The 27,435-nt window shown below is 43.1% G+C and overlaps 1 protein-coding gene across 1 annotated transcript in view; it reads left to right on the top strand.

Annotated features, from left to right (window-relative positions):
* The window catches only part of ATR (ATR serine/threonine kinase), a 1,835,177-nt gene that overhangs the window by 113,719 nt on the left and 1,694,023 nt on the right, over positions 1 to 27,435 (top strand). The window contains exon 4 of the mRNA XM_044071973.1: positions 19,937 to 20,826. Coding sequence (XP_043927908.1) covers positions 19,937 to 20,826 — 890 coding nt within the window. The remainder of the gene's footprint in view (positions 1 to 19,936; positions 20,827 to 27,435) is intronic.

The following is a 27,435-nucleotide window of genomic DNA, read 5'->3' as shown; positions in this document are numbered from 1 at the left end:
AATGTGTCACTACTAAGTGAGAGGCACAATATTCGGAATCTATTCTGTACACTTATTACCACTATAAGGGGTGGCAATAGCCACATCACTATGGCTAGGCTTATAAATGCACTAGGGAAGATAGCCTAGTAGTAAACTGTGAAACTATGAAACTATGGTGTATGTGTAGGTATTGTCAGTCAAGCAATATAATGTGGTTTGGGAGGCTTAATATCTTCCTGTATTCCAACAGGTTTTTGTCTATTCCTTCTAGCATGTCAAGGGATCAGTTGCTAGTGTCCTCTCCTGCTCAGCTGATGAACCTGGGAATATTGAGGCTAGTGTCCTCTCCTGCTCAGCTCGTGAACCTGGGAATATTGAGGCAATGTTACAATTGCCCCATGTACACAGACAACCCTCTCCTCCCACAAAACAAAAATACATGCAAGAGATGCAACTATATAGCCAAACTGGAGGCTGAGCTCTCTCAACATAGGACTGGCAAGACCAGAGAGGAGGAGAAGGTAACCACACACACCACAAACCCAGTCTCACATAGCACTATCACAACTTCAAATCATACACATAAACACACAAAGACATACTCGGAGGCTCTGATCAGAAATCTACCATAACAGCAGAGGCCACCAAAGCAGACACCCAAACAACTGCCTCCACAGGGCACAGCACATGCAACACATAGACCACAGAGTCAGTGTGCCAAACATTCACAGCCCTTAAGGCCAAACACAATGCCAGACACACTCGTCATAGTTGACTCCATAGTCAGACACACTGACGTCCCGCTCACCAGATTGAGTAAGGAGAAGGTTACAGTAAGCTGCCTATCGGGCGCTGGAATCCACCACATAATGCAAGCACTCAGGTCACTCAACTGCAAGTACAAGTATGACTCAGTCATTGTCCATGCTGGTGTGAACGACCTGAGATGTACCTCCCTGGACTACATGAAAAGAGACATAGAGGAGCTCTCTGATTATGTAGCCCAGGCAGGTATGACCCTGACCTTGAGCAGTATCCTACCTTCACCAAGAATGATGCCACAATACGGAGACAAGATGATCAGCTGTAATAATTGGCTTAAACTATGGTGTCATTCAAAGGGGATCCAATGTCTGTCTGCCTGGGATGACATGCTGGACAAGCCACGCTGATTCACAAGGGACGGCTTGCACCTGTCACCCCTGGGCTTCCGGATTTTGGCTAAGGCTCTTGCCACCCCCATTGTGCCTTTTTTAGGCAAGGCTCAGATTCTAAACCTACCACCCTAGAACACAAAAAAGGAAATAAACTAAGGGTAATGCTGCTCAATGCCAGAAGTCTCAACCTCAAGATGCACGCACTCGAAGCCCTTCTCAGTATGGAGAACATCGATGTCTGTGCTGTGACTGAAACATGGTTCAAGGCTCCTGACAGCACCCTGGCACTATCAGGTGTTACCTCATATCATGCGTTCCGGCCCCAAAATCCGGACAACACCAAGAAAGGAGGGTGGGTGTCCATATTCATCAAGGACACCCTCACCTCAGGGTTGGTGGCAACACACGATGCATCGGAGACCATCCAGGTGCAATTAACCGTAGGCAAGACTGATCTGCAGTTTGTGGCATGTTACAGGCCACCCTCTCAAACTCAGGAACCTCACACAGCTTTCCTGAAAACACTGGAGGGGATAAATGTATCTCCAAACACCATCATACTGGGTGATTTCAACTATCCAAAAATAGACTGGGATCACTACTCAAGCCCCAACACTCTAGCCCAAAGGTTCCTAGAGTTCATAAACTCAAATGCCATGGAACAACTAGTCACCATCCCCACAAGAGGAGACAACATACTAGATCACATCATCACGAACATGGGGTCACAATGTTCAACACCAGAAGTGTACCCATCATTGGTGAGATCAGATCATAAACTAATCTCACTGGAAGTCCACATCCCGCCCCCACCCCAGATAAAAAAAGACCACAGTGAAGAACTTCTCAAAAGCCGACTTCACACTTCTAAAGACTGGTGTGGTCTCTTTCAAGGCCCCCAAGCTAGCGGAAACCATTACCCAAGCCGCTGAATCACTTGCAGATGTCTTCTACCAGCACCTCCAGGACTGCATGGATCAGGCAATCCCAAACAAAACAAAGACTATTTGTACCAAAGGCAAGCGTCCAGTCTGGTGGACTCCAGCCATAAACAAGCTCTACAACAGAAGGAAGGAGCTACTATAAGATGGAGCAAAATCCGTAGAAGGGAAGACACCCCTGCTCATTATAAGTAAAAAACTGAGATCTCCCATAACATCATCCAAGGCAAATTTTGAGAGAAAACTCGCTAAGGACTCAAAAGACAATCATAAGGCCTTTTTTTAGCTATGTTAGAAACCTGGGAGGAGACTCCCAGATATGCTCAGAATTAGTTCAAAATGATGTAGAAATCACTGAACCTACAGACATTGCCAACATACTGGCTGACAGGTTCAGTGCAGATTTCTCCCCCCCCTCCCCCCCAAAGGGAGAGATATCTATACCAGAGGATTGTAGCCCCCCAGACATCTCAAATGCTCAGGTGAGAACTGCTCTATCCAAGGCGAGAAACACAGCATCCATGGGACCAGATGGTGTTCCCGGTTGTGTGCTCCATGAACTCAATGAGGAATTAAACCCGCAGTTAGGGCAGCTGTTTAATCTTAGCCTCACCTCAGGATATGTACCAAGGAGTGGCGTACGGCAACGGTGGTCCCACTTCACAAAAGAGGTGCCTCCACCGACCCTGGAAACTACCGTCCCATCAGCTTGACAAGCCTGGTCTGCAAAGCTATGGAGAGGATCATAATGGAACTCATAAATGAAGATATAGGGGACTTGCAGACTTTGGATCCAACCCAGTTTGGCTTTGTCAAGGGCAGATCATGCCTTTTAAACTTGGTTGACTTTTTCGAAACAGTCACCAAGGCCATTGATGAGGGCAAGGCAGTCCACACAGCCTACCTTGACCTGGCAAAGGCTTTCGATACAATACCTCACTTGGGTATCATTGACAAACTCACCAGCTTAAATGTAAACCCATACATCACAAGATGGGTTGCAAACTGGCTAAGTGACAGAACCCACAGGGTCAGAGTTGCTGGCGCCATGTCACACTCCAACCAAGCCTGTCACAAGTGGTGTCCCACAGGGCTCAGTCCTGGGCCCACTTTTGTTCGGCATCTACTTTTCAGAAGTACAAGCAAACACAGGAGGATTATGGCTGACAAAGTTTGCAGATGATTGCTAACTGGGAACCATAGTTGAAAACCCATCTGACACAGACATCCTTCAGAAGGGTCTCATAGAAACGGATAACTGGTGCCAGAGCCATGTCCTAAAGTTAAACGCTAAACAGTGCATAGTCATACCCTTCGGGAAAAACAAGGTTACCCCTAGTTCCCATATAGGTGGCAATCCTCTAAGCACTGAAGAGGTTATCAGGGATCTGGGCACCCAGGTTGACAGTAACCTTTCGTTTGACACTCACGTTGCCAAAGTAGTTAGGAAGACCTTCTACATTGCCCACCTGATCATGCAGGGATTCACATCTAGATCAAGGGAGGTCATTGTTCCCCTGTACTCATTACTCATCAGACCAATGATTGAGTACAATGCCCCATTCGGAATGTATCTGACCCGACACCTGCAGCAATTGGAAAGGCCCCAAACATTCCTCACCAGAAGGATAAAGGGTCTCAAAAATATGTCTTATGCTGCCCGACTGAAGGAACTCCAGCTCTATTCAGTCGCTTACCGTCTGTTCAGAGGTGGCCTGTGCCTGACATACAAGGCCATGTCCAACCCGGAATTAATGAACATGCTTCACCTCAAAACCTCTAAATCCATCAGAACTACAAGGGCAAGAGACTTAAACCTCAACACGGCTATTAATAGGGCGTGCTGGAGGGACAGATTCATCACCCAGAGACTCCCTATGCTGTGGAACAACATCCTGGTACATGTGAGGCTGAGAACCTCGCTGGCTTTGTTCAAGAGGAATCTTGACCAATGGATGGGAGATCGCAGGTATACCCCAGGGATAACCTCAGTGTCACTGCTTGACAGAGGCACAGCAAAATAATGGGCATATATCCTTCAAACTGAAGGGGTGGCGGAAGCCACAAAACTCTGGGCTAGGTCTATAAATGCCCTAGGGCAGATAGCCTAGTATGAACCTATGAACATAGGCCTGGTGCGGTTCCTGCTATTAGGACAGTGGTCTGCAGCAAGCTATATAGTAGTAGGCAGTTTTAGCAATTGGTATTTGACCATGGCTAATCCTTGTTGCTTCTTGTTGTGGTACCAACATGGGGTGTGGTTATCCATGACATTTATTGCTAGTCACCCTCGTTTTGTAGCTTGTTCCATGTTTTTGCACATGTACATCACTGTATGAGGTGTGACCTGGTAGTGTTAGGGTGCTGATGTGGGTTTTGACCCAGTTTTCTATTACAGCACGGATATCTACATTCTCTATACTGTGTGCATTTACACTGCACGCATCTTGCTGTTTATACTTCTGGCATTGGGCAGCATTACATCTAGGTTCCTATCCCTTGTGGTACCTATGAATGTGGGTTTGTGTTTTTGTGGTTTATGATTGGTGAGGGTGGATGTTAGTCAGGGTCCTCAGGTGTGCATATGGTACATGGTGTTACATTACTTAACACATGGCATTCATGCCTCAGGTGGTGCTGCAGGGCTGCCTCTGTCGGATGCACATACTACACTCCCTGTACATGTTTGGAAGCAGGTTGTGTCATGTTAGGCATCCCTGTTACTATATGAGTGGGTATCAGTCCCAGTGTTCCTACTGACCAAGTGTATGTGCTATGTGTTGCCTCATTGCCAAGGCCAGGGCATACTGGGCACGCCTCCTTCTGCCTACTGGGGCAAGGTCAGGTTGTTCCTCCTCCGAGTCACCCTCTGCCTGTGGTGGCCTTGGCAATGGTGGGGGTATGTTTGGCCCAGCCCTATGCTGGTCCTGCTGCAGCTGTTTCCGCAGGATCATATTATGTAGCATAGCACATATCATGATCATTTGGGTACATGTAGTTGGTGTGTACTGCAAGGCTCCACCAGATGTGTCCAGACACCGGAACCGTGACTTGAGCAGCCCAAACACACGCTCTATGACATTACGTGTTTGTGCGTGTGCCTCATTATGGCGTTCCTGTTCAGGTGTGTGTGCATTTCTGATGGGTGTTATCAGCCACGGCTCAAGTGCATAACCTGCATCCCCCACTAGGTGTCCGTGTGGGAAGTCCCCACTGGCAAATGATTGGTACAGCTGCATCAGATGCCAGATGTGGGAATCGTGGTAGCTCCCAGGGCAGTCAGCACACACATTCATTATTATGCCCTGGGCATCACACATGACCTGGCAGTTGATGGAGGGGAATCCCTTGCGGTTAATGTAGGCTCTACCCCGCTCACCGGCTGGTGCTTTGATGCGTATGTGCGTGCAGTCTATTGCACCCAGTACCTCAGGGTATCCCGCTATTTGCTGGAAGAGACGCATATTGCTGGCCAATACCTCACGGGCATTGGGGAAATATACATGATCACCGACATGTGCTGACATGGCATCCAGGAACTGGTGCAGTACCCTGGAGGCTGATGCCTGTGATATCCCCATCATATCACCAGTTGGTCTCTGGAAGGTACCTGTTGCTAGTATTCTTAGGCCAACACATACCTTGGTTTCCACTGGGATGGGTTCCCCTCTGTTGGTTCTGTGTGTGAGGCGTGGCCTGCACAGCTCAACAATTTGCTGCAGAAGGTCTCTGTCCACTCTGTAGCGCTCTACTATCTCCGGATCATGTAACCCATGGTAGGTGACCCTGGGCCTGTATACTCTTCTCCTTCTCCTCACTCTGGGTTGTCTGTCAGCATCTGCATTGTCACCACCCTCAGCAATTCGCCTATGCCTGATTATAACAGCTATGGCAGCCCCTAGCATTTCTGCTCTGAGTTCAGGTTTTTTCAGTTTTCAATTCTGATAGCTTACTTTCTTGCAGTATCTCTTGTGAGAAACACCCTGCACTGTTGTTTGCAGTGTTTTAAGTGCTGGGTTGGGCTTCTAGTCTGCCTGTGTAATTGCCTGCTTCCAATTGTTTCCACCAATTAACTCCAGCAGTATCCTCTGGCAGCTTCCTTGTATTCTGGTTGTTTCCTCTCTGTTTCCTCAGGGGGAGCAATGTGCACACCAGCTTAAGCACGCTCACAGTTACTTAAACGCGCGCACACATCCTTACACGGTGTTACACGCACGCACACATCCTTACACGGTGTGAACTCAGCTGATTCATGTTAAAACGCGCGCACACAGCCTTACACGTGCAGACGCCAGCAAACCGTTGTAAACGGTTTGCAACACGCTCCCACATGTTGAACCTGCCTTACACGCGCGCATGCACGTATATCAAGAAAGTTTGAGTGTAGGGATAGTGTGCACCCTCTATTTCTTGACTTTCCTAGTGTTCTGTTGGGACACACCTCTCTCCCTGATGTCTGTCTGTCACCTTACATTGCCCTCCAATCTGATACATTTATTTCTATCATTCCCCCCGTGATGTCACCTACCTCTTACTCTGTTCCTCCCCCTTCTGTAACTCTTACACTACTCAGAAAGTGCTCATTACCTATGTGGCAGTGTGATTCAGTATTGTAACCTTCATTTACATAGGATTGCCTAGTAATGCTTAGTTACATATCTTACACGGAGCTTCCCCCCCTTGGCAACCACTACACGGAGGCCATATTGTTTTTGGTCTGCTAGTCCCTCCATTGTCATTCCATGTAATACATAAATTCCACAATTGTGGGCTTATAAGCTTCGGTTTTCAGTTTTAGGCAGTGCACCCCGTTTGCGCGGGTGTGCGCTGCAGTTAAACATCAAAATCCCACGTAAAAAAAAAAAAGTTATTTAAAATACTTTTGCAACACTTTTTATTGCCAATGGCCACATATCTGGCCATTGGCATGCTAAATGAAACATATGCACCCTTTATTTGGAGGTGACATAGCTCCGTTGTCAATTTTGCAGAAATGTACTCAGTTGTCAGCTGAGTACATTTCTGCAGCTAACACGTCCGTTACACTGACTGGTTTAGGCTTGTTGGATCGCTCAAATACCTCATTTGCATATCTTTGAGCTGCAAGTGAGGTATTGAGCATTTCCACGCCCAGTCCGTGTAAGAGACATGTTAGCTGTCTCTTACACGGAGGTTTGGGCTGTTCCTGGATCGGGAGGCTTACACGGAGGCTTACACTACTCTTAAACTTCGTGTAAGCCTTCCTGAATCCTGCCCTATCAATTTCATTCTTTTTTAAGTTTTAGTCCACACCCATTAGAAGTTAGAGGTTTTTGACTTTATACTGTATTAGATGGATTGGATGAAATGAGTTAAGGATTATCGGTAAACTTGAATCCCTAGCATGGAAGTTGTTATATTTGTGACATGTTTGGAGGTGTTTGTTGTGAGGTCTGGCAGAAATGTTGACAGTAACCACATTTTGGAATTATAGTCGTTTTTCTAAATGAACATTCATAATACAGGCGATGTTTGATTACTCCCCTTGTTTTAAGTGCACTGTTTAGTTAGAAGAAAATTATCTGTGAATTGAACTTTAAGTCTCCATTTGAATTGCAAAAATCCCAACTATAACTATAAAGGTTATTTAAAATAAAATGGGTGATGGTTTGCAGAAAAGTCCGTTTTCTACATCAGATATGAGAGTACTGATATTTGATGTTGGGCACTTGAATGTCAGTTTATAGTACCAAGAACAGTAGGCAATTGTCAACTCTGCACAAAAAGCTTTCCCAGGCTACCTTAGTATTTCTCTCTCCTTACCCATAATCCTCATCACAGAAGGCACCTATTTTCAGGTATTAGAAGCCTGTGAGTTAGAGCAGCCAGAAAAAAATTCTGAGGGACAAAACCAAGACTAGATGCAAGGAGGACAGTGTCCCAGTTTACCCTTAGTGGAGTGTACACTGGACAGTGTGTACCCTTAGGCGGGGGTGTGTGGGAATGGTGATAGTTAAAACTGCCAGTGCAGATCTCTCAGTATGGTAAGAATGTAACTTTCATATATGACATTGGGTTTTTCAGAATCCCAAAATAATCCTGTTTGGGTGGCTCATCACAAAGTAACATTCTGAATTATGGCATCGATGAAGGCTGACCTAGACCAGAAGATGATTTATAGTTTATAATCACTTGCAAAGGTGTTCAATGATATCCTCCTAGCAGCTGCACAAATGTCATCCACTGAAATATTTTTGAAACTGTCCCAAGGTACATGTCTGAATATAGTTCTTTGAGCATTGGTAATCTGAGAAAAGGACTTGCAGTACTTTTGGTAACAAAATCTAATGCACTGGAAAGTCAAGCAGAAAGAGTGATTGATGATTATTATTTTTTTTTGGAAACATTTTGACCCAGTTTCTTTTAGAGAAAAAGATACAAAAGCTGGGAATACTAGTGTCTACTGAGGTGAAACTGCCATCACAGATTTGTTCGTAACTTTTCATCTGATGTCCGTTTCCCTTCTGTTTTCAACTTAAGGTTTCAGATCTGATCCCTCGGATCCGACTTGGCTGTTACAAAAGCTTGTGGCAGCCAAAAAACTCTTGTGCTTCTCTCTTACCCGTAACGCACCACCCCCAAGTACCTTGGATCTCGTTTACCACTATATGTGAAAGATGTGGTGAACCGATGCTCTTGAGCAGATAAACTTATGATGTCTAACAACTTACCTCTTTTTATAGTTAAAACCTTTAAATTGTTAGGTTGTCTTGCTTCCCTTACCTTCTGCTTGACTGTGCTGAGATCTTTTTCCCAGTTCTAATATAGTCTGTCCCTTTCCTTTCTCTCATGCATTTTTTTGTACCTTGAATGCTGTTGTTAGTATTCCTTGTCTCTCTACACTCTGTGTAGCCTTTACTTACCAGAGCTGGGAGTTATTGTTTCCCCTCTCTCTCTTTTCCTACTAAAAGGAAAAAAGTTTATAAAGTGTTTATATATATATATATATATATATATATATATATATATATATATATATATATATATATACACATATGTATACACACACACACAATTTTATATATATATATATATATATATATATATATATATATATATATATATATATATATATATATACACACGCACATACATATATATATATATATATATATATATATATATAACAAATCATTAACCTCAATAATTGCATAATGAATGTTGTAAGGTTGTTAAGAAAGGGAATTTTTCTATATTCAATTACACGGAGGTTGAGGTTAATGATTTGTTCTTTGAGGTTTTCACCAAGGGACTACACTTTGTTCCACAAGGTCCCATTAACATACCTAAGACTATTCTAGATTTGAAGCTTTTTACAAGGCAATTAAATATAACAGCGATTTTAAAAGAGAATTTAAGTGACAGAAACAAACTTCATAGGAGAAGTATATGGAACCCCCCATTGCATCCTGTCCTGAAAACATTTGAGGACATGGTTGAAGCGGAAATCAGAAATATATGTATTAATGATATGTCAAAAAGTAGCAATTTTTCTGAAGTATCATACAAATTGATCAAAAAACTAAACAGCGAAGGAATTAGAGTCATGAAAACGGACAAAGGGGGGGGAGTGGTCCTTATGTACCAACACGACTATGAAGCTTCGTTGTACACACATTTACATGACATTGAACAATACAATCAGGTGTCAGTGAACGAGAGGAATATTGCATACGCTAAAATTAAGTACAAACTAGAGGACAATTTATATCAAGGAGCAATTAATGAAGAACTTTACAACTACCTCCTAGTGCCCAAACCAGTCACTCCCATTGTTTTTGGTATCCCCAAAGTGCACAAAGGGCTACAACCATTGGTATTTAGACCAATTGTAGCAGGAGCTAGGGGGATTACTGAACCACTTGGGAAGTTCGTAGATGCAATATTGAAAAAATTTACAACATCTCTAAAAGGCTTATGTAAGGACTCCTGGGAATTTTTAAGGAGTATTAAGAAAGAATTGTATCAGGAAACTGAGTATATGGTGACAGTTGATGTAGTGGAACTATTTCCAAGTATTCCACATGGAATTGGTTTAGCATGGTTCAATGAGATGCTGGCAGAACATTCAAGATTGGGAGGCAAAATGATAGCATTGTTGGTTGAATTAATGGAGGTTATTTTGAATAATAATTTTGTTTTTTTCTGTGGAGAATTATTCCGACAGAAAAAAGGTGTGGCAATGGGGACCCCCTGCGCCTCTGCATACGCTAACATTGTCTTAAGTTATTGGGAATCCAAATTTGTATTCAACACGCGGTGGGCAGAATATCTTGCACATTATCAACGCTACCTAGATGATATATGTATATTATGGAAGGGCAGTATAGAAAAACTTGAACAATTTATTGAATACATCAATGGTAGTACAGAGTTTTTAAAATTTACGTGCAACATTAGTGCGGACAGGTTGCAGTACCTAGATGTAGATTTATGCAAAAATGCAGAAAAGGGTTGCTTTATGTCACGCATACACAGAAAAAATAGTTATTCTAATATGTTTCTCCATTTTAACAGCAACCATCCCTTATTTCAAAGAAAAGGAGTTATTAAAGGACAGATCATTAGGGCAGCGAGAATGTGCAGTGAAGAGGCATTATTTAACGAGGAGTGCCTATTTTTGAAAAAGTTATTTGAGGAGAGAGGGTATCCCACACAATTAATAGATGAAATAACAGCAGAGGTAAAAGGTCAGAGAAAGGATAAATATTTTCCTTTACTAGGGGAAGAACGTAGAGACAACAACAATAAGGCTGGAGAAAAAGTGAAAAAACAAGGGTGTTTGTTCGTACACACAAATTGTAACGAAAGTTGGTCAGTGGAAAGGATTATTAACAAATACTGGCCAATTGTAACTATGAACGAAGAATTTAAGAAAGCACTTGGCAATAAACCCCAGTTAGTTAGAAGGAGAAATAAAAATTTAAAAGAACTATTAGAAACAAATTATGAGACAAAAAAAGGAGGGAGAAATAGCAAGAATGGCACATTTAGATGTAACACTTGTAGACAGTGTCCGAATATGATTGACAAAAAAGGCTTCTATTTAAATTCAAGAAAAATTTATTTAAAATCCCCAGGGTACTTCAACTGTAAGGCTAAGGGTGTAGTCTATTTAGGGTTATGTCAACATTGCCAATGTTTCTATGTAGGAAAAACGGAGAGGACATTAGCCAAAAGAGTGTACGAGCACCTCTATGAAATTAGCAAAGGGAAGGAGACCAATGCATTTTTTAAGCATGCATTGACATGTGAAAACATGGAATTAAGGTTCATGGTGCTTGAACAAGTGCACGCCGGCCCCAGAGGAGGAGACTGGGAAACATCCTTAGAATATAAGGAACTGCTTTGGCAAGTGAGGTTAGAAGCAGCAAAATCCCCTGGGCTTAATGGAGCCATTAGCATTACTAGTTTATTAAAAATCAGAAGAGCAAAGCTATAAAATGAGGTAAGAGAATGACCACCCTTTAAACAAACAAATTAGTTGGCTAGGTACCAAAAACAGGTAATTTAGAATTGAATGATGTGGGTTGGCACTAGGATTACTATGGACATCAGTACAAAATGCAGGCTCAGAGACGTTAAAAAACTTTTCCAAGATTTAGAATGCCAATGATGGTTAAATGAGACCATAAGAACTGTGTTTAGTGGTCAGTTTTTGCTGGCTAATGCTATGTTAAGCTATATCATATTTTTAAAAATGATATGTTGGATATGTTATAAAAGGTTATGAAACATTATAGAAGCTACTTGGTTTCCAACAATAATTGTTTTTAGTTATAAGTAGTTTTGCAAGATTTTTAAGAAGATTTTAGTTAGAATTTTAAATAGATGTTAATATTTGAAATATGCATATCTTTTCTAATAATTTTAATAACATGTAAACAATTTGGGTAGATGGGAATAAAGAAAATAGGGAACTGTGCAGGTTATTATGTGAGCAAAGTCTAACATTGTATTTATATAACTGAGATAGAAAAAGTTTTATCTCTTTAAATTGTAAGTGTGATAATAACATAATTGATTGTTAATTAAAGTATTTGGGTTGGGCAAGGGTAATATAAATAGACTCACCACCCTATGTAAAAATGTCTTGAGAAAGCCTGGGAGGGCCCGGGTGAAAGCGCTTGACGTTACATTTTGGAAGTGTTTGCATTTTTTTACGCTGAGCTGGTGAAGCTGTTTAATTAAAGGACTTTTACTCAACGCCTGGTTCGTGATCCTTGCATCCTGATTGTTCCAGATTACCAGTGGGTGTTTTTGCAGAGTGTTTTGTGTTTTAATATAGATATATGTATATATGTGTGTGTGTATATATATATATATATATATATATATATATATATATATATATATAATGTATGTATGTATATATAGATATATATATATATATATATATATATATATATATATATATATGTATGTATACATATAAAATCAGCTTCTTACTTGTTGAATATCTGGTATTTTTCCTGCTAGTGTTAAACTGGCAGAAAGAGAAAGACCTGTCTGGGTTTAAAAAAATGTCTAAAGTGCGGATGCAAGATTACGGTTTCTGATACCCACATATTGTACGTGTGTACTGTTTAGGACCACTGCACCTTCAAGAGGACTGCTCCATTTGTTATGCCTTTAACCCTCGAGCCTTAGTTGAACACAAAAACAAGTTGATTTTAACAGGGTTACTCCCTTCTTCCTTTAGTGAAGCATTATCTGGAGCTCTATCCTCTGAGAAATCAAAAATGACTAAATCTTCTTCCCTAAGCTCTTCTTCATCAAAGCCTTCAGAGAAGTCTAAGAAAAGGCCTGTTTTGGATCCAACCTCCCCTTCAGATCCTGGAAAGAAAAAATAAGCTATCTGTTCAGAATTTGACCTCTGATCCGAAGCTAAAGAAAAGAGATTCATTGGATTTGACCGCCTCATTGGATCCAAAAAATAAAGAGCAGCAAAGATTATTTGTATAACTTGGAAATCATTTGATTCAACTTCCAGTACCTTTTACCTCCCAAGGACCAGAAACTCTCCCTTGGTGGACCCAGTGTCCTCCAGGGTTTCTTCTCTTTTTTTGGAGAGACTCTGGTCCTCTTCGATAGACTCTTGGAAAGCAAGTGGATACTAACAGAAGATGCAGAGAGATTGGTGAGAAGGATTCTCTCGTTCACTGCCTGACAGGTGTCTCCTTGGCTCCTACCCCTTTTGGGAATGGTGGTCCAATCTTCCACTACACCCCCTCTACCAGTTCCTCCTCAGAATCCATGGATCTGGACTGCCTGGCTCCGTCGGCCTCCGATCAGAGAATACACTTATCCTCTGATCTGAAATTTGCTCTGTGCACTTTGGTTCAGTCAGATCCGGAGAACTCTTGGAAACGAGGCTACCCTGTCAGATCTGAGGTGTTGGAGTCAACTCTGAAGTTGTGAGAGCCATCTCTGTGCCTCGGAGCCTCTGCACAGGTTAGTTCAGCTCTGGCTTCAGCCTTGGGGGATTATTCTCAGAGCAGGGAGGGACAGTGATCCAAATGCTTGCCTTTTTGTATGTTTGGTCCATCACCCTGTCTGGGGAAGTCTGCCTTTGAGGCCATGGAGACAGGATTGTCTGCATCAGCAACACAGACTGTTCCTTCAGCCTCCGATCCTCAGTCTGCAGTCTTAATGTCTCTGCGTTTGGTGTATCACCCATCTTTTCCACAGGGACAACTGCTACCAAAACCACAGGTTTCCCAGTAGGGTGTTCCGATTTCTTCCCAGAGCATCCCACTGAGGAGGTCCCCAAGAAGAAAATGTGCAGTAGGAAGCACTTAGACTCCCCAGAAGAGTCCATCAGTGCATCACAGAAGACCGACTTTGGTGAAGGGTCCCCACAGTCACCTCCTAAAGATGTCTCATTTGGAGATATCCTTGAAATCCTGAAATGGAGAGGTGGCTGGAAGCTCAGCAACCCTTAGTCCTAGGAGTCTGTGTTCCTAGAGGCTTTTGGTACTGGCAAAGCTACCTCTTGGATGATGATGCCTGCTGAAGAGCTTATTCAGTTCATCTCTTGAGAGGCATGGAAGGACCCTGACCCCATTAAACTGGGGCCTATATTAGATCAGCGAACGCTGATTGATCGACCTTATGTAAGCGAAAGCTTACAATCTCGAACTGTCAGATCAGCGATTTCTTTCCTAGGGGAAAAAAATCGCTGATCCAAAACACATACACACAACACAAGCACAGCAAACAGAAATCCACACACACATACTCCTAAAATCTGACACCTAACCCTACACTGAACTATGCACACACCACTAACTATCCACTTAACCCTAAGGTCCATCACTATCGCACACTCACCTCACCCGCTCCCTAACCCTAACTCACCTAAACCCGCCCTAACCCTCACGTCCACGCAATTGCACACATACCTAACCCGATCCCTAACCCTAACTCTCCTAACCCACCCTACCACTCATATCCACACAATCGCACACTTACCTGAATCCGACCCGTAACTTTTCACCACAGCGCTGAAAATACCGAAGCAACAGAAACGGACAACCAAATTCTTTCCCTAGGAAAAAATTTCAGTTTCTGTTGCTTCGATATTTTAAACTTTGTCTAAAATAAGGTCGATCAATCAGCGTTCACTTGTTTAAGCATTCACTGATCTAATATAGACCCATTAAACCGATATGTCAGGGACCTGACAAAATTATGGCCGCACCGGAGGGCAAACCATTTTGGATGAAGGATGTGCCTGTTGATGCCATGGTCATGACGGTAGCCAGTAAGAAGGAACTTGCCGAGGAGAGTTCCACTGTCCATCTACCCAAAAAGGATCTACCCAAAAAGGAGTCTTGGGCAATGGACAGGTTTGGGAAGCATGTCCATGCTTCAGTGACCATTGCTTTAAGGTCACTAAACTATATTTGGTATATGTCACCAGGTTACAGAGGGACCTGATTTAAGGAACTGTCAAACACACACTCTCTGGATCTGTTTGTGAAGAAGTACAAACATCTGACTTTTCAGTTGGCTACCCTGCAGTCAATTTCCAACTCTTCCATGAAGCCCATTTTGCATGTAGCCGAAGGAACCTCAAGGGCAGTGGGTTCAGGCGTTTCCATAAGGAGGCATGTCTGGATGGGCTTATGTGATTTTGCAGAGCTCTTCAAATCTTCATTTGTCAGTGCTGCTTTTGACGGCACATATTTGTTTGGTCCAAGGTAAAAGATGCTTTATCCAGGTGTGAGAAAGATGGAAAGAAACTGTCTGCCATGGGCATACATTTTCCACCCATTATAGATCCTTTTCCAGGAATCAATGAGGTAGTGGAAAAATGTGGTTAAAAAAGTCCCAGGGACCTTTCCAGGACACATGTGGAGGAGATTCCCCAGGGGTAGAGGGGGAAACTCAAATTGTAGATGCTGCCCCCATGGCAGAGGTGGATCACAAAATCAAGGATCCTGAGATTTATTCTTTGACAGATCCTTCCAGTGCTTCTGAAAAGAGGCCCGATTGCCTTTCTGTGGAGGCAATCTGGGATTGGTTATCCCTGCACTGGAGAGCCTGGCTAGAAATTGCAGAGGATCATTTCTGGAGAGGCTATATAATACCCTTTTTCCCTTCCTCCTCCCCCTTCCAGAAAAATCTCCAGTGTCCCACCTAAGCAGAGGGAGCAGGCAGCAATTGAAGTACAAAAGCCACTAGAAAAGAGTCATTCAAGAGGTCCCTCCCTGACCAGATAGAATCTGGAACTTTGATTCTTTTTTAGTGCTAAAGAAAACAGGGGACTGGAGACCAGTTTTGGATCTCAGCAGCAGCTTGAACACATCAGTTCAATGCATCAAGTTCCAGATGTTCACAGTTCAGTCCATTCTTCCTGTTTTTTGGGAAAGGATGACTGGATGTGCTTGATCACATAAAGATGAACAGGCAATCCAGAAGGTTCTAGCGTTTCCGGATGGGAGCCAGTCATTATCAGTTCAGAGTTCTGCCCTCTGGTCTCACCACAGCCCCCAGGGTGTTTAATAAGTGCATGGCAGTAGTAGCAGCTCATTTGAGACTGCAGGTATTCCGTGTGTCTCCATGTCTACACGACTGGCTCATTTCTGCCCTGCACATGCATCAACTGTTAAAAGCAAGAGCCAGGTTCTCCAGACATGCGTCTTTCTGAGGATAACCATAAACTATAAGAAAAATCTCATTTAGAACCAACTCAGTTTAGAATTCATATGAGCAGTACTCAACACAAAATCAACTATATCTTCACTTTCCCTCACCAGAGTTCAAACAATAAGATCACAGGTCATAAAAATAATCTGCAGTACCAAGATTTCAGCCCTCTTGATCCTTCAAGCTCTAGGATCTGTAGCAGCGGTAATAACAATAGTACATTTGGCCAGATTTTGTATGAGAATTGTTCAATGGATGCTAGCCGCCCAGTGATCGATACTTTGTCAACCCATGTCTAATTTCGTTTGTTGAACTGCAGCTTAATTGATCCATGACTTGACAAACTGCATGTTTCCCATATATTAATATATGCATATGCATGCATAGATGTACAGTAGTCTGTAAGCCAAAGGCTGACACTAGGCACCTAGACATACAGAGGGGCTTCCAGTCAGACTTGCTTGTTGACTTACAGGAATGGCTAGTAGGAGAGGCAGACCTCCATACACAGTTATGCGCATTCTTGCTCCCTTTTCTTGCTTGCTTGCTTTTTTTTTGACTGAGGCAGAACACTCATCCAGATGGACCTTTTTCAGAATAAGCCTGTGAGTTACAATTGTGTCAGGCAGATACAATAGTGCAGTGAATTTATCAGACAATATATATTATAAGGTAGAACAGAACTTCAGACGAAAACTAAAGTTTAGTTGCCACAATGAATTTGTTAGAACCGATATTTTATAGTACAGAAGACATTTACAGTCTACAGTGGACATAAGGTGTGCTTCCATTATTGCTGTATTTGGGGGGGGGGTAGAAGAGAAAAAGTAGATAAGGGAGAATGTGAGAACAGAGAAAGAGGGAGCAGAGAAGAAAAATGCATACCCTTTATTCAATTAAAATAAAGCAAATCCTCTGCTTTGAGAGTTTAATGACCTGAATGTAACAAGAAGTTCTAAAATGCTCTGTTCTCTATTTCAAGGAAGTATTTAGGCTATTCCTGTTTAAAGAAATAAGTTGCATTTTGCACCTTTAGAAGGAATTTTTTGAGCTCAGACCTGAATGTTGGTTCAGATAGTTGCGAGTAGGGGAACATCATCCTATTCTAGTTATCTATGATTTACTACCCTCAAAAGCTGTGTTACACTGCGTATGTTATGACTGTTTAGGCATGTTAACTGATTTATTACTTAACTTGCAAATGAATGGAACAGTGAAGTCAGTAATTTTTTTGCCATCTGACTAGTAATATTTGTGTACATTGAATGATTGCTTGCTTTTTTCTGAATACTTGTTTGCTTTTTCTTTTGCATACATTGTGCCCAGGTTTTCTTTCGACATTTCACATGTATCTTGTCATATCATAAACCACAGTAGTACCTTAAACATAATTTGTCATGGAATTTGGTCCTCTGTTTAGAACTTGCATTACTGTTTAATGCAAATATTGGTATTGGGTAATGGAATAAATTTATTTCTGAAAAAGGCCGAGCATACTGCAGACAGGTGTCTGTTCTGAGGTGTGTAAATTATCAAAATGTAAAGTTTTATACAGTAAACAAAAGACAAATATTTTTACCCCCCCCCCCAAACACCAATCCCCCAACTCCCTTGGACCTCTCTGATAGCTGTTCTAGCTTCACTCAGTCAGCCCATTTGTTTCTTTGAAGATGGGTCGACAACCCTTTGCTCCTGCCCAGAGAGTCTCATCAGCTCGTCCTTTCCTTATCTGGTAACATTTGAGTATTGGGGAGGGGGCAGCTTCAGGTCTAGGGGAGTGGAACACTGTTCCTCCTTGATGCCCCACCTGCCAGCAGCAGCTGTCTGAACGTAAGTAGTGCTGCTTTGCTTGGAGAAACATACATACTGCCAGACGAGCCTTGCCAGTTTGAAGCTACGCTGCTTTTTAGTGTGTGCTGAACAGACTTATTCTTTGTAGATACAACACCTAGTACTCCCTGTAGGTGTAATTCTTGCTGCTACCAGGGATGTCTGCTCCAGCCCCCAGGATGAGTGAACTCACGATTACTACATACTTCCATCCTCCCAGCAGAACTCCCTCCAGAGCCCCTTCTGCTAATACAGCAAGGGTCACCCAGATCCCTTGTCAGGACATTAACCGTCTGCATTGCAGGATTCTGTGAAGACAAAATAATGTGATGAAGTTACCAGCAAACTATTCATCAAATACTTTGAGAGTGAAGGCTCAAAAAATATCTTGAATGTTTGAAAAATGGACAGATTGGGAAGAGGAGTAGACAATGGGGACATTGTTGAGATGTGAGAAAATGAGTTGTGGTGACTTTGGTGACGTGCCAGAAGAAATTTTTTATCCAGAAATTGAAAAACATTCCCAGTGCTGGTTGGGGTAGTTGCTGTCTTTTAGGGGATTTAAGCATCATCTTGCACTACCCTCTTCCCCTCTCCTCCTTTTTGCCTTGTCCATTTTTTTCAAATTTTCTTCCAAGTGTTTGGGATTTTTTCATTAGTCCCAGGTATGTGAGGTTAATCTCGATTGGTCCACACGTACTGGTTTGGTCATACTCCTAATAAGTAATGTCTTTTGGCTTTTCCAAGTTAGGGGTCGCCACAGCTGAACTCCGGTCCTTTAATAATTGGTAGTGGAGTTTTATGGTGCCGAGTTGCCAGCCCGAAGCCCAACTTTCAAAGAAGGCACACCCATTCACGCACGCACCTACTTGCATGTCTTTAAGCGTCACTCGACTGTGGGGAGGACATACAGACTCCACACAGAAGGCGCTCCAGCCGAGAATCGAGCGGGAGAACCTCTTGCTGTGAGGCAACAATGCTAACCGCTGCACCACTGTGGCCTCACTTGGTCATGCTCTTAATGAGTTCCTATAACCATCCATTTCATTAGTCTTCCACTTTAGACTTCCTCTTACTATAGGTGCAGAGTTTCTTGGACGTCTTCCAAAACTACTCCAAAGTGTGTGTGTGTGTGTGTGTGTGTGTGTGTGTGTGTGTGTGTGTATATATATATATATATATATATATATATATATATATATATATATATATATATATATATATATATATATATATATATATATATATAATTTATATATATGTGTTTTTATATGCATAAGCTTGGTTCAGTCTAGAATAAACTTAGTTTTCTGAATAAGTGCTGAACTGCTTAAAAGAAAAGGTTAAACTAAACTTTTCACTTGTTTTCTAAAAGCTGTTACAGCTCAGTGGCTTTCATTTACTTTCTAATCCATTGTTAGTTACATGAAGTTTTACCGAATTTTATTCCTTGTGTATGTGTTTGCATGTGAGGTTATATGTGTATTGTAAACACATTTTAGTTGTAATGGCAGAAATATGTAGTGTAAGTATTCTGCTGTCTGTCCACCCTTTTGAAAAAAATGATGGTAAAGTTAGTGTGGGACTGAAGCGGCATATAGAATGGCTACTGGTCAGTGATAAGTTGTCAAGTTTTAACTTGAGCAGTTTTATGTTGAATCATATCAGAATGCAGCTGATAAATGTACATCTGTGAGAGAAAAAAGTGGTAGAGGGCTAAAAGATAAAACAGAAGAAACTTTTTGGGCAAGCAAAAAGCTGGTGCTTTTGTTATATGAAGCTGCATTTGCGTGTTTCAGTCATTGTGCTTTGTTTCTTCTGTCTTATTTTTAGATTTCAGTAATTGGATCATATCTAGACTTCTGCGTATTGCTGCGGCCCCTAGCTGCCAGGCCTTGCATGGGAAAGTGGTGTCTGTGATTCGATCTTTACTGTTCCTTTTCAAAACCAAGAGGCAGACTATTTTTGGAGCATTGACAAAGGACTTGTTTAGACTTTTTGAAGATATAATTTCCTTGCATGAAAAAGTTGGTCAGTTACATTTCCAGAGAAGCTCTGCAAGTTGGCCAGTAGAATTGCGCAGGTTTCTGGTCAGTGAGAAGACTGATGCTGCCTATTTAACTCCAGCTCCTTTGCAGGTCCTAAATTTGGCAAGCGTGAGCTCAATGGAACTCACACTGATAGAAATTCTGTCTGACATTCTCTCAGCTGTGTTCTTTAGAAAGCAGGACCTGATTTTATGGAGTATTGGCTGCTGTATGCTGGATTATGGACTCCCAGTCATCAAAAGTAAAGCCTTAATTTTTTTGACTCAGATAATCAAACTTGGAGGGCCTCCAGAACAGCCAGCAAGCTATTTTTTTATGGTTTTTCTGCAGATGTTGCATTCACTAAATGAACTTGGTAAGGATGAACTAGACCTTTATGAGGAGCCTCTTTCAGGCCTGATTAGAACACTTTTTCCATTTGAGCATGGTTCTTTTGCACGCATAGAGTCAATTTATTTGAATATGCTGATGGAAGAACTGAGTGTTTTGCTTGGAGGAGGACTGCTTTTGAGACTGGAATCAGAAAAGCTCAGAGCAGCTTTGTGTGACTTATTTCATTATTTCTTGATCTATGTGCCCACTGGTTATGAATCTGCATTGCAAATAAGGAGGGAGCGTGCTAATGTAATTTGCAGAAGCTTGACCAATAATATTGGATCACAGCCAACACAAGAGGTGAGTCTGTTTTTACTTTTTTTTTTTTTTTTTATTACTTACACACACATGATTTTAAACCCTAGTTTTTCCTACAAAAAATTACAAAAAATTGTTAGAGATTGGTGCTTGTGCAACCAGTTTAGAGTGAAATTAAAGAAACCATTTCAGTTGGGGCCAGGCATATCTGAAATGAATGAACTATACATTTGCATCAAACCAGCTAGTAATAAGAGTCTGGGATCTGATTTATTGTGGGAAGGTCATCTGGGAGGAAAATGCTGATAAATCGGGACAGTGTACTGCTCTTCATACAGTTTATTCATTATTGATAAATTACTTCTTTGGTGTCATGGAAACTCAGTTTTTGGTGTAATAGATGTTCATCCTGTTGAGCACTGCTGCAGTAGTCTTGGATGTATAGGTTATATCTTGCCAAGGATGCAACAGCCATTTGGCTTCCAAAGCATCTATCTGGACACCTTTAAAGTGCCCAAACAGCAGGCCGCTTAAGCTGAGCTGGCTAAAAGACATGCTTGGGTGTGAAGCCCTCCTGGGCTTTACTGCCACTGAAGAATATGCTGCTTTGAGGCTTTTCAGGATTGACAGTTGGATTGCATTTATGTTCTTCTTGTTTCACTGTTGCAGTCCTCACACTTGGGTTATCTGCTTCAGGTAGCCCTCAGTCAGCCCGAATACAAGAGACTTAGTATTTCTGCGTCAGTTGCTGTTGCTTCAGGACTGATGTCAGGTAGTCAGGGGTATAAAAGCAGGCAGCCGACACCATTACATCAGTCTTTCTTGCAGAGGAGCCCGAAGCAGAGACCGTCGCATGAGTGCCGGTCGGCCGCTACCTGAGTTTTCGTTTCCGAATTGAATCATCCTGGAGTCTTCTAAAGCCAAGTACCCTGTTGGGGATCTTTTTTTCTTTCTCTAACCGATGTCAGAAAAAGTTAACAATTGTCTCGCCTGTGGAAAGCAAATACCACACTGAGATTTCCTTTCTTACTTTGTCACCTGTTTAGACACCGACCACGATGTACCTCACTGTCGGTTTTGTGCTTTGCTCAACGCCTGAACTATTCGTAATTGGGCTCTTATTGTCACTAAATATTTTCGCTCTCAATCTCCGTATTCTGAAAAGGCTTCGTTGCTACTGATTTTCTGAAAGAATGTAAGGATAAAGACAAAGACAGACCACACAGGTCCAAAACTGCCGACGATGCTTCTGTTAAGCTAGTCGCCAGTTCACCGCTACTCAATGAGGTGCTTTCACAGCCCCTGATGCCCGCTTTGATGGATTCGCAGGCTGCTACTGAGACCCATTTGGAGACTGGTATGCCGCGAGACTCTTCTTTGACTACGGAACCTGCAGATGTCCCCATCTTGGATGGGTTCGGAGCCGCTGTGTAGGCACCGGCTTCCGAGGAAGTTCTTCACATTACTGATACTCGATACAAACCGATGACTTCTTTCACGTTGTCAGTTCTGTCTAAAACTACCGAGTTTCTCAGGCCAAGAGTACAAGCTACGCCTAAAAAACTGACGACCCAAACTCAAGCAACTGCTTCCTTTCCACAACATTAAATGCTTAAAATGGTAGAAGACCTGATTATGCTGATTAGGGGAAGCCAGTCTTCCCCTGCTAAAAGAAAGAGACCTGTCCCCAGCAACTTTAACAGACCAAGAGTCCGACTCTGAGGTTTCTGAATATGAAGACATGCCTTTATCTACTTATGAGGATTCCGAAGCAGAGGACTCCATTTCTTCTGCTTCCCCTCCAGAGGATTTTTCTTTTGGGGAAACCCTACATACTTTGAGAGCATTTCCACTGGGAATGCCAGGATTATCCTCGGTCCAAAAAGAGACTCGGAGAATTTTTATATTTGCAACAACATTGACCTTTAGCTATCCCTCCTGTTCTGGATGTTGTGGATGATGTCTTTTATGGAATCCAGTCTAACTCCTGATACTTTACCCCCTGCTCCAAGAAAACCAGACTGGTACTACAGAGTCCCTGACTCTCTCACAAATTTCTTTTCAAAAATCCTACTGCTGACCCAGAGGTCATTTCCCAGGGCCCTAAAGATATAAAAGCAACTACAGCTAAGAATCCCACCCTTTTGGGCAGGGATTCCTGAGCTTTAGACAGATAGGGTAAAAAAGTATACACCTCTGCAACTCTCTCCATTAGGGCATTGAATTGCCAGTTTCACATACTGAAATACCAGTGACATATATTATGGAACTTATTAAGCAAAAATTATCTACCTTTACAGACTGTGCAGAAAATAAAGAATTGCAAGAGCTTATGTATTCTGCAAGCCAAGTCAGCAGGCATACCTTGCAATGTGGCTTTGACGCCCTAGAAGCATCTTGCAGGGCAGCAGTCACTGGTTCTGTACTGAGAAGGCATGCTTGGCTTAAGGAGCAGACCTTGCCAGAACATGTTAAATCAAAATTACTAAATGCTCCTTTGAACAAGGACAATCTGTTTGGAAGAAAAAGCTAAGTCTATACAGACAGTCAAAGAATTTTTGCAAGTGCAGCCTCCAAGATTCAGTGGGCATTGCCCCTTGAAACATTGGTCTTTTCCAGCCCCCCAAGGCCTTCTCAAACTAGACCCAAGGCAAACAGACCCCCCCCAGGTTACAGTCTCAGGGTATGCAGAGATCTAAGCAATGGAGTACCTCCACTTCTAAAACAGGGTGTGCTAAGCCACCCCCTTACGGAAAGAATTCACAATGACTTCTTAACTCCACTCCTCACCTCTGCCCAATTGCTCATGCCTCTCGGAGGAAAACTTGCCCATCCTACAAAAAACTGGACCTCCATCACCAAAGACTGATGGGTCCTCAACATTGTGTTCCAGGGGTACAAATTTTACATCCAGTCACTGCCAGCCCCAAAAGGGTTCCCAGGCCTTCCTCCAAACCAGTGGGCAGAGGCACAAAACAAAAGTTCGATCCCTGCTCTCCATAGGGACAATTCAACCTGTTACTGCAGAACAGATAGGTCAAGGGTTTTATTCCAGACTTTTCCTGGTACCCAGGAAAGAGGGCACTTGGTGTCCAATCCTAGATCTTTCCATTCTAAACACTTTCCTGGTGGTACCAAAATTCAAAATGTTCATCCTTCAGCAGCTTCTTCCTATGCTCTCCAAGGATGTCTGGTTAGCCACCCTAGACCTAAAAGAAGCCTATCTGCACATCCCTATCAGGGACTCGTGCAGGAAATACCTAAGTTTCAGGACAGGATCTATGTATTATCGGTTCTCTGCACTTCCCTTTGGTTTATCCACTGCTCCCAGAGTCTTCACAAAATGCCTGGCTCCAGCCATTGCCTATTGCAGACAGAGGAAAGATTCAAATTTACCCTTACTTAACGATTGCCTGATTCAGGCAGACAGTCAGGAAAAGCTGTTGCAGCACCTGACCTTTGTAAAAAAAACTTTCGAACCTCCCTGGGCTACACGATCACTGAAAAGAAATCAAAACTAGTCCCCAGTCAAAAGACTGTATTCCAGGGAGCAAGCTTGGACACAGCATCCCAGATGGCATTTCTTACTAGATTATCTAACAGGCTACTTCACTCAAATGGCCACCAGAACCCAGCTCTCTGCAAGGAAAATCCCGCAGGCCCTAGGGTTCATGGCCTCTTGCATTCTACTAATTCCATATGTCAGACTGCATATGAGGAAACTTCAGTGGTGTTTAAAGTCTTTGGTGCCAACATTCTCAAGACCTGGAAACCTCCATACCTATCATACCTTGTCTAAGGACAGAGTGGCTTTGGTGGGCAGCAGCATGCAACCAGAACAAGGGACTTCCCTTTACTCAACCCCACGCCACCCAGACCCTAACCACAGATGCATCAGACTATGCCTGGGGGGCACATCTGGATGACAAGTGCATTCAGGGCCACTGAAGCCCAAGTCATATTCATCTGCACATCAACCAAAAAGAGATGCTAGCTGTTCAGCATGCTCTAACAGCTTTCAGATCCCTACTCTCACCAGGACCCCTGCTAATAAAAAACCAACAACACCACAGTGGTGGTACATCAACAAGCAGGGGGGAACCCACTCTTACCCACTCTGCAGGATAGCCATGGCCCTGTAGAACATGGCCTTGGACATGCATATTCATCTGCAAGCTCAATTCCTGCCAGGCCAGCAAAAGTCTCTGGCAGAAGACTTGAGCAGAAATCTCCTAGACCCACACAAGTGGCAATTAGACCCCAGCACTTTCAGCCTTAAAACCCAGAAATGGGGGACCCGGAGGTTGACCTTTTTGCCTCCCCCTACAGTCACCAGCTCAGCAAATTCTGCACCAGGACCCCTCACAGCAGGGTCTGGAAAGTGGATGCTGTATCCTTCTAGTGGTAAACATCTCAATCTATGCATTTCCCCCTCTGCCTCTTCTCATGATAATATTACTAAAGATAAGACAGTACAGACCAAGGGCAATCCTGATTGCCCCGGACTGGCTACAGCAGCACTGGTACCCACTAATGAGCAGCCTGTCACTGGTGCCTCCCTGGCAACTACCCCAGATCCCAACCCTCCTCACTCAGCAGGAGGGATGGATCTTGCATCCGCAACTGGAAACCCTGAATCATGCAGCCTGGCTTATTCCTTGAATTCTTCCCCAGTGACCAGCCTAAGCAAGCAGGTGCTGGATGTCATTCTTGAAGTCAAAAGACCCAGTACAAGGAAATCCTATGCTGATAAGTGGAAAAGGTAGTGTTCCTGGATTCAGTCTAAAGGCGAGGACACAACACTGCCCTCCTTACCTCTAATCCTGGATTACCTTGCAGATCTACTCCACAGAGGCCTGTCCTTCTCTTATATTAAGATCCATACCTCTGCCATCTAGGCTCATTACAACACTGAGCCACCTCTCTTTTCTCATCAGTTCCTGAGAGGGGCAAACAACTTAAGGTCACCAAGGAGAGCCCCCACCCCTGCTTGGGACCTTTAACTTTGTACTGGAAAAGCTCATGCTACCCTCCCCCCCTTTGAGCCTGCAGTGTCAGTAGAGTTAAAATTCCTGTCCTGGGAAACAGCCTTGCTTCTGGCCATCACTTCAGCTAAAAGAGTGTCTGAGCTACAAGCACTTATGGCTGTGGAACCTTTCATTATTTTTCATACTGACAGGGTCTCCCTAAGGACTAACCCTTACTTTTTATGCCTAAAGTGGTGTCCAGTGTGGCTCTCTATCCATTTGCCAACCTTCTTCACTAATTCTCAAAATAAAGGGGAAAGGATCCTGCACTCCTTAGACGTGCACAGACGGCTCAGATTCTACCTTGATAGGACTAACCCCTTCAGGAAATCTGACCAGTTTCTAGTCAGTTTTGCACCAGGGGAAGAGGGCAAGGCCATTTCAAAACAAACAATTTCCAGATGGATAGCACACTGTATCCATTTCTGCTACAAACACCATGGGAAACTAACCCTTCAGGGGGTCAGAACACATTCCACGAGGGCAACTTCTACCTGTACACCATTCCTTAGGGGAGGCCCTACCAGGGACATTCTGGAAGCTGCTACCTGGAGTTCTGGTCACATCTTCACCAAACATTACCACCTGCCTATCTTTTCCAAATCCAGGGTAAGTTATGTAACAGCAGTCCTGCAGGGCATACTAGCCAGCCCCAACTCTCCTTGACTGCCTCCACCCATTCTTCAGCTTTCGGATTCAACCCAAGTGTGATGACTGCAACAGTGAAAGACGAAGAACATAGTACAGTTGTGTACACTTAACATAAATGTAGATGTTGGAGTGATTTCACTGTTGTAGTCTTGGTTTCCCGACCTCCAGCCCCCTCTCTCTCTCTGTCTCTCTCTCTCTCTCTCTCTCTCTCTCTGTGTCTGTGTGTGTGTGGGTCTCTGTGTCTCTCTCACTCTCTCTGTCTGTGTCTCTCTCTCTTGGTCTGTCGGTCTCTATCTCTCTCTCTCTCTGTCGGTCTCTATCTCTCTTTCTCTCTCTCTATATCTATATATATATATATATATATATATTTTATATATATATATATATATATATATATATATTTTTTATATATATATATATATATAGTCTCTGTCGGTCTCTCTCTCTGTCAGTCTCTCTCTCTCTCTCTCTCTCTCTGTCTGTCGGTCTCTCTCTGTCTGTCGGTCTCTCTCTCTCTCTCTCTCTGTCTGTCGGTCTCTCTCTCTCTCTCTCTCTGTCTGTCGGTCTCTCTCTCTCTCTCTCTCTCTCTCTGGGTCTCTCTCTCTCTCTGTCTCTCTCTCTCTCTCGCTGTCAGCCTCTCTCTCTCTCGTCTGTCTCTCTGTCGGCCTCTCTCTCTGTTGGCCTCTCTCTCTGTTGGCCTCTCTCTCTGTCAGTCAGTCTCTCTCTCTTTCCGTCTCTGTCTCTCTGTCTCTCTGTCTCTGTCTCTCTGTCTCTCTCTCTGTCTCTCTCTCTCTCTCTCTCTCTGTCTCTCTCTCTCTCTCTCTCTCTCTCTCTCTCTCTCTCTCTGTCTCTCTCTCTCTCTGTCTCTCTCTCTCTCTCTCTCTGTCTCTCTCTCTCTCTCTCTCTCTCTCTCTCTCTGTCTCTCTCTCTCTCTCTCTCTCTGTCTCTCTCTCTCTCTCTCTGTCTCTCTCTC

Source organism: Protopterus annectens, chromosome 5.part0 (genome assembly GCF_019279795.1).
Source record: "Protopterus annectens isolate FY-2018-M chromosome 5.part0, PAN1.0, whole genome shotgun sequence".
Taxonomy (NCBI): domain Eukaryota; kingdom Metazoa; phylum Chordata; order Ceratodontiformes; family Protopteridae; genus Protopterus; species Protopterus annectens.
This window is presented reverse-complemented; position numbering and strand designations above follow the sequence as displayed.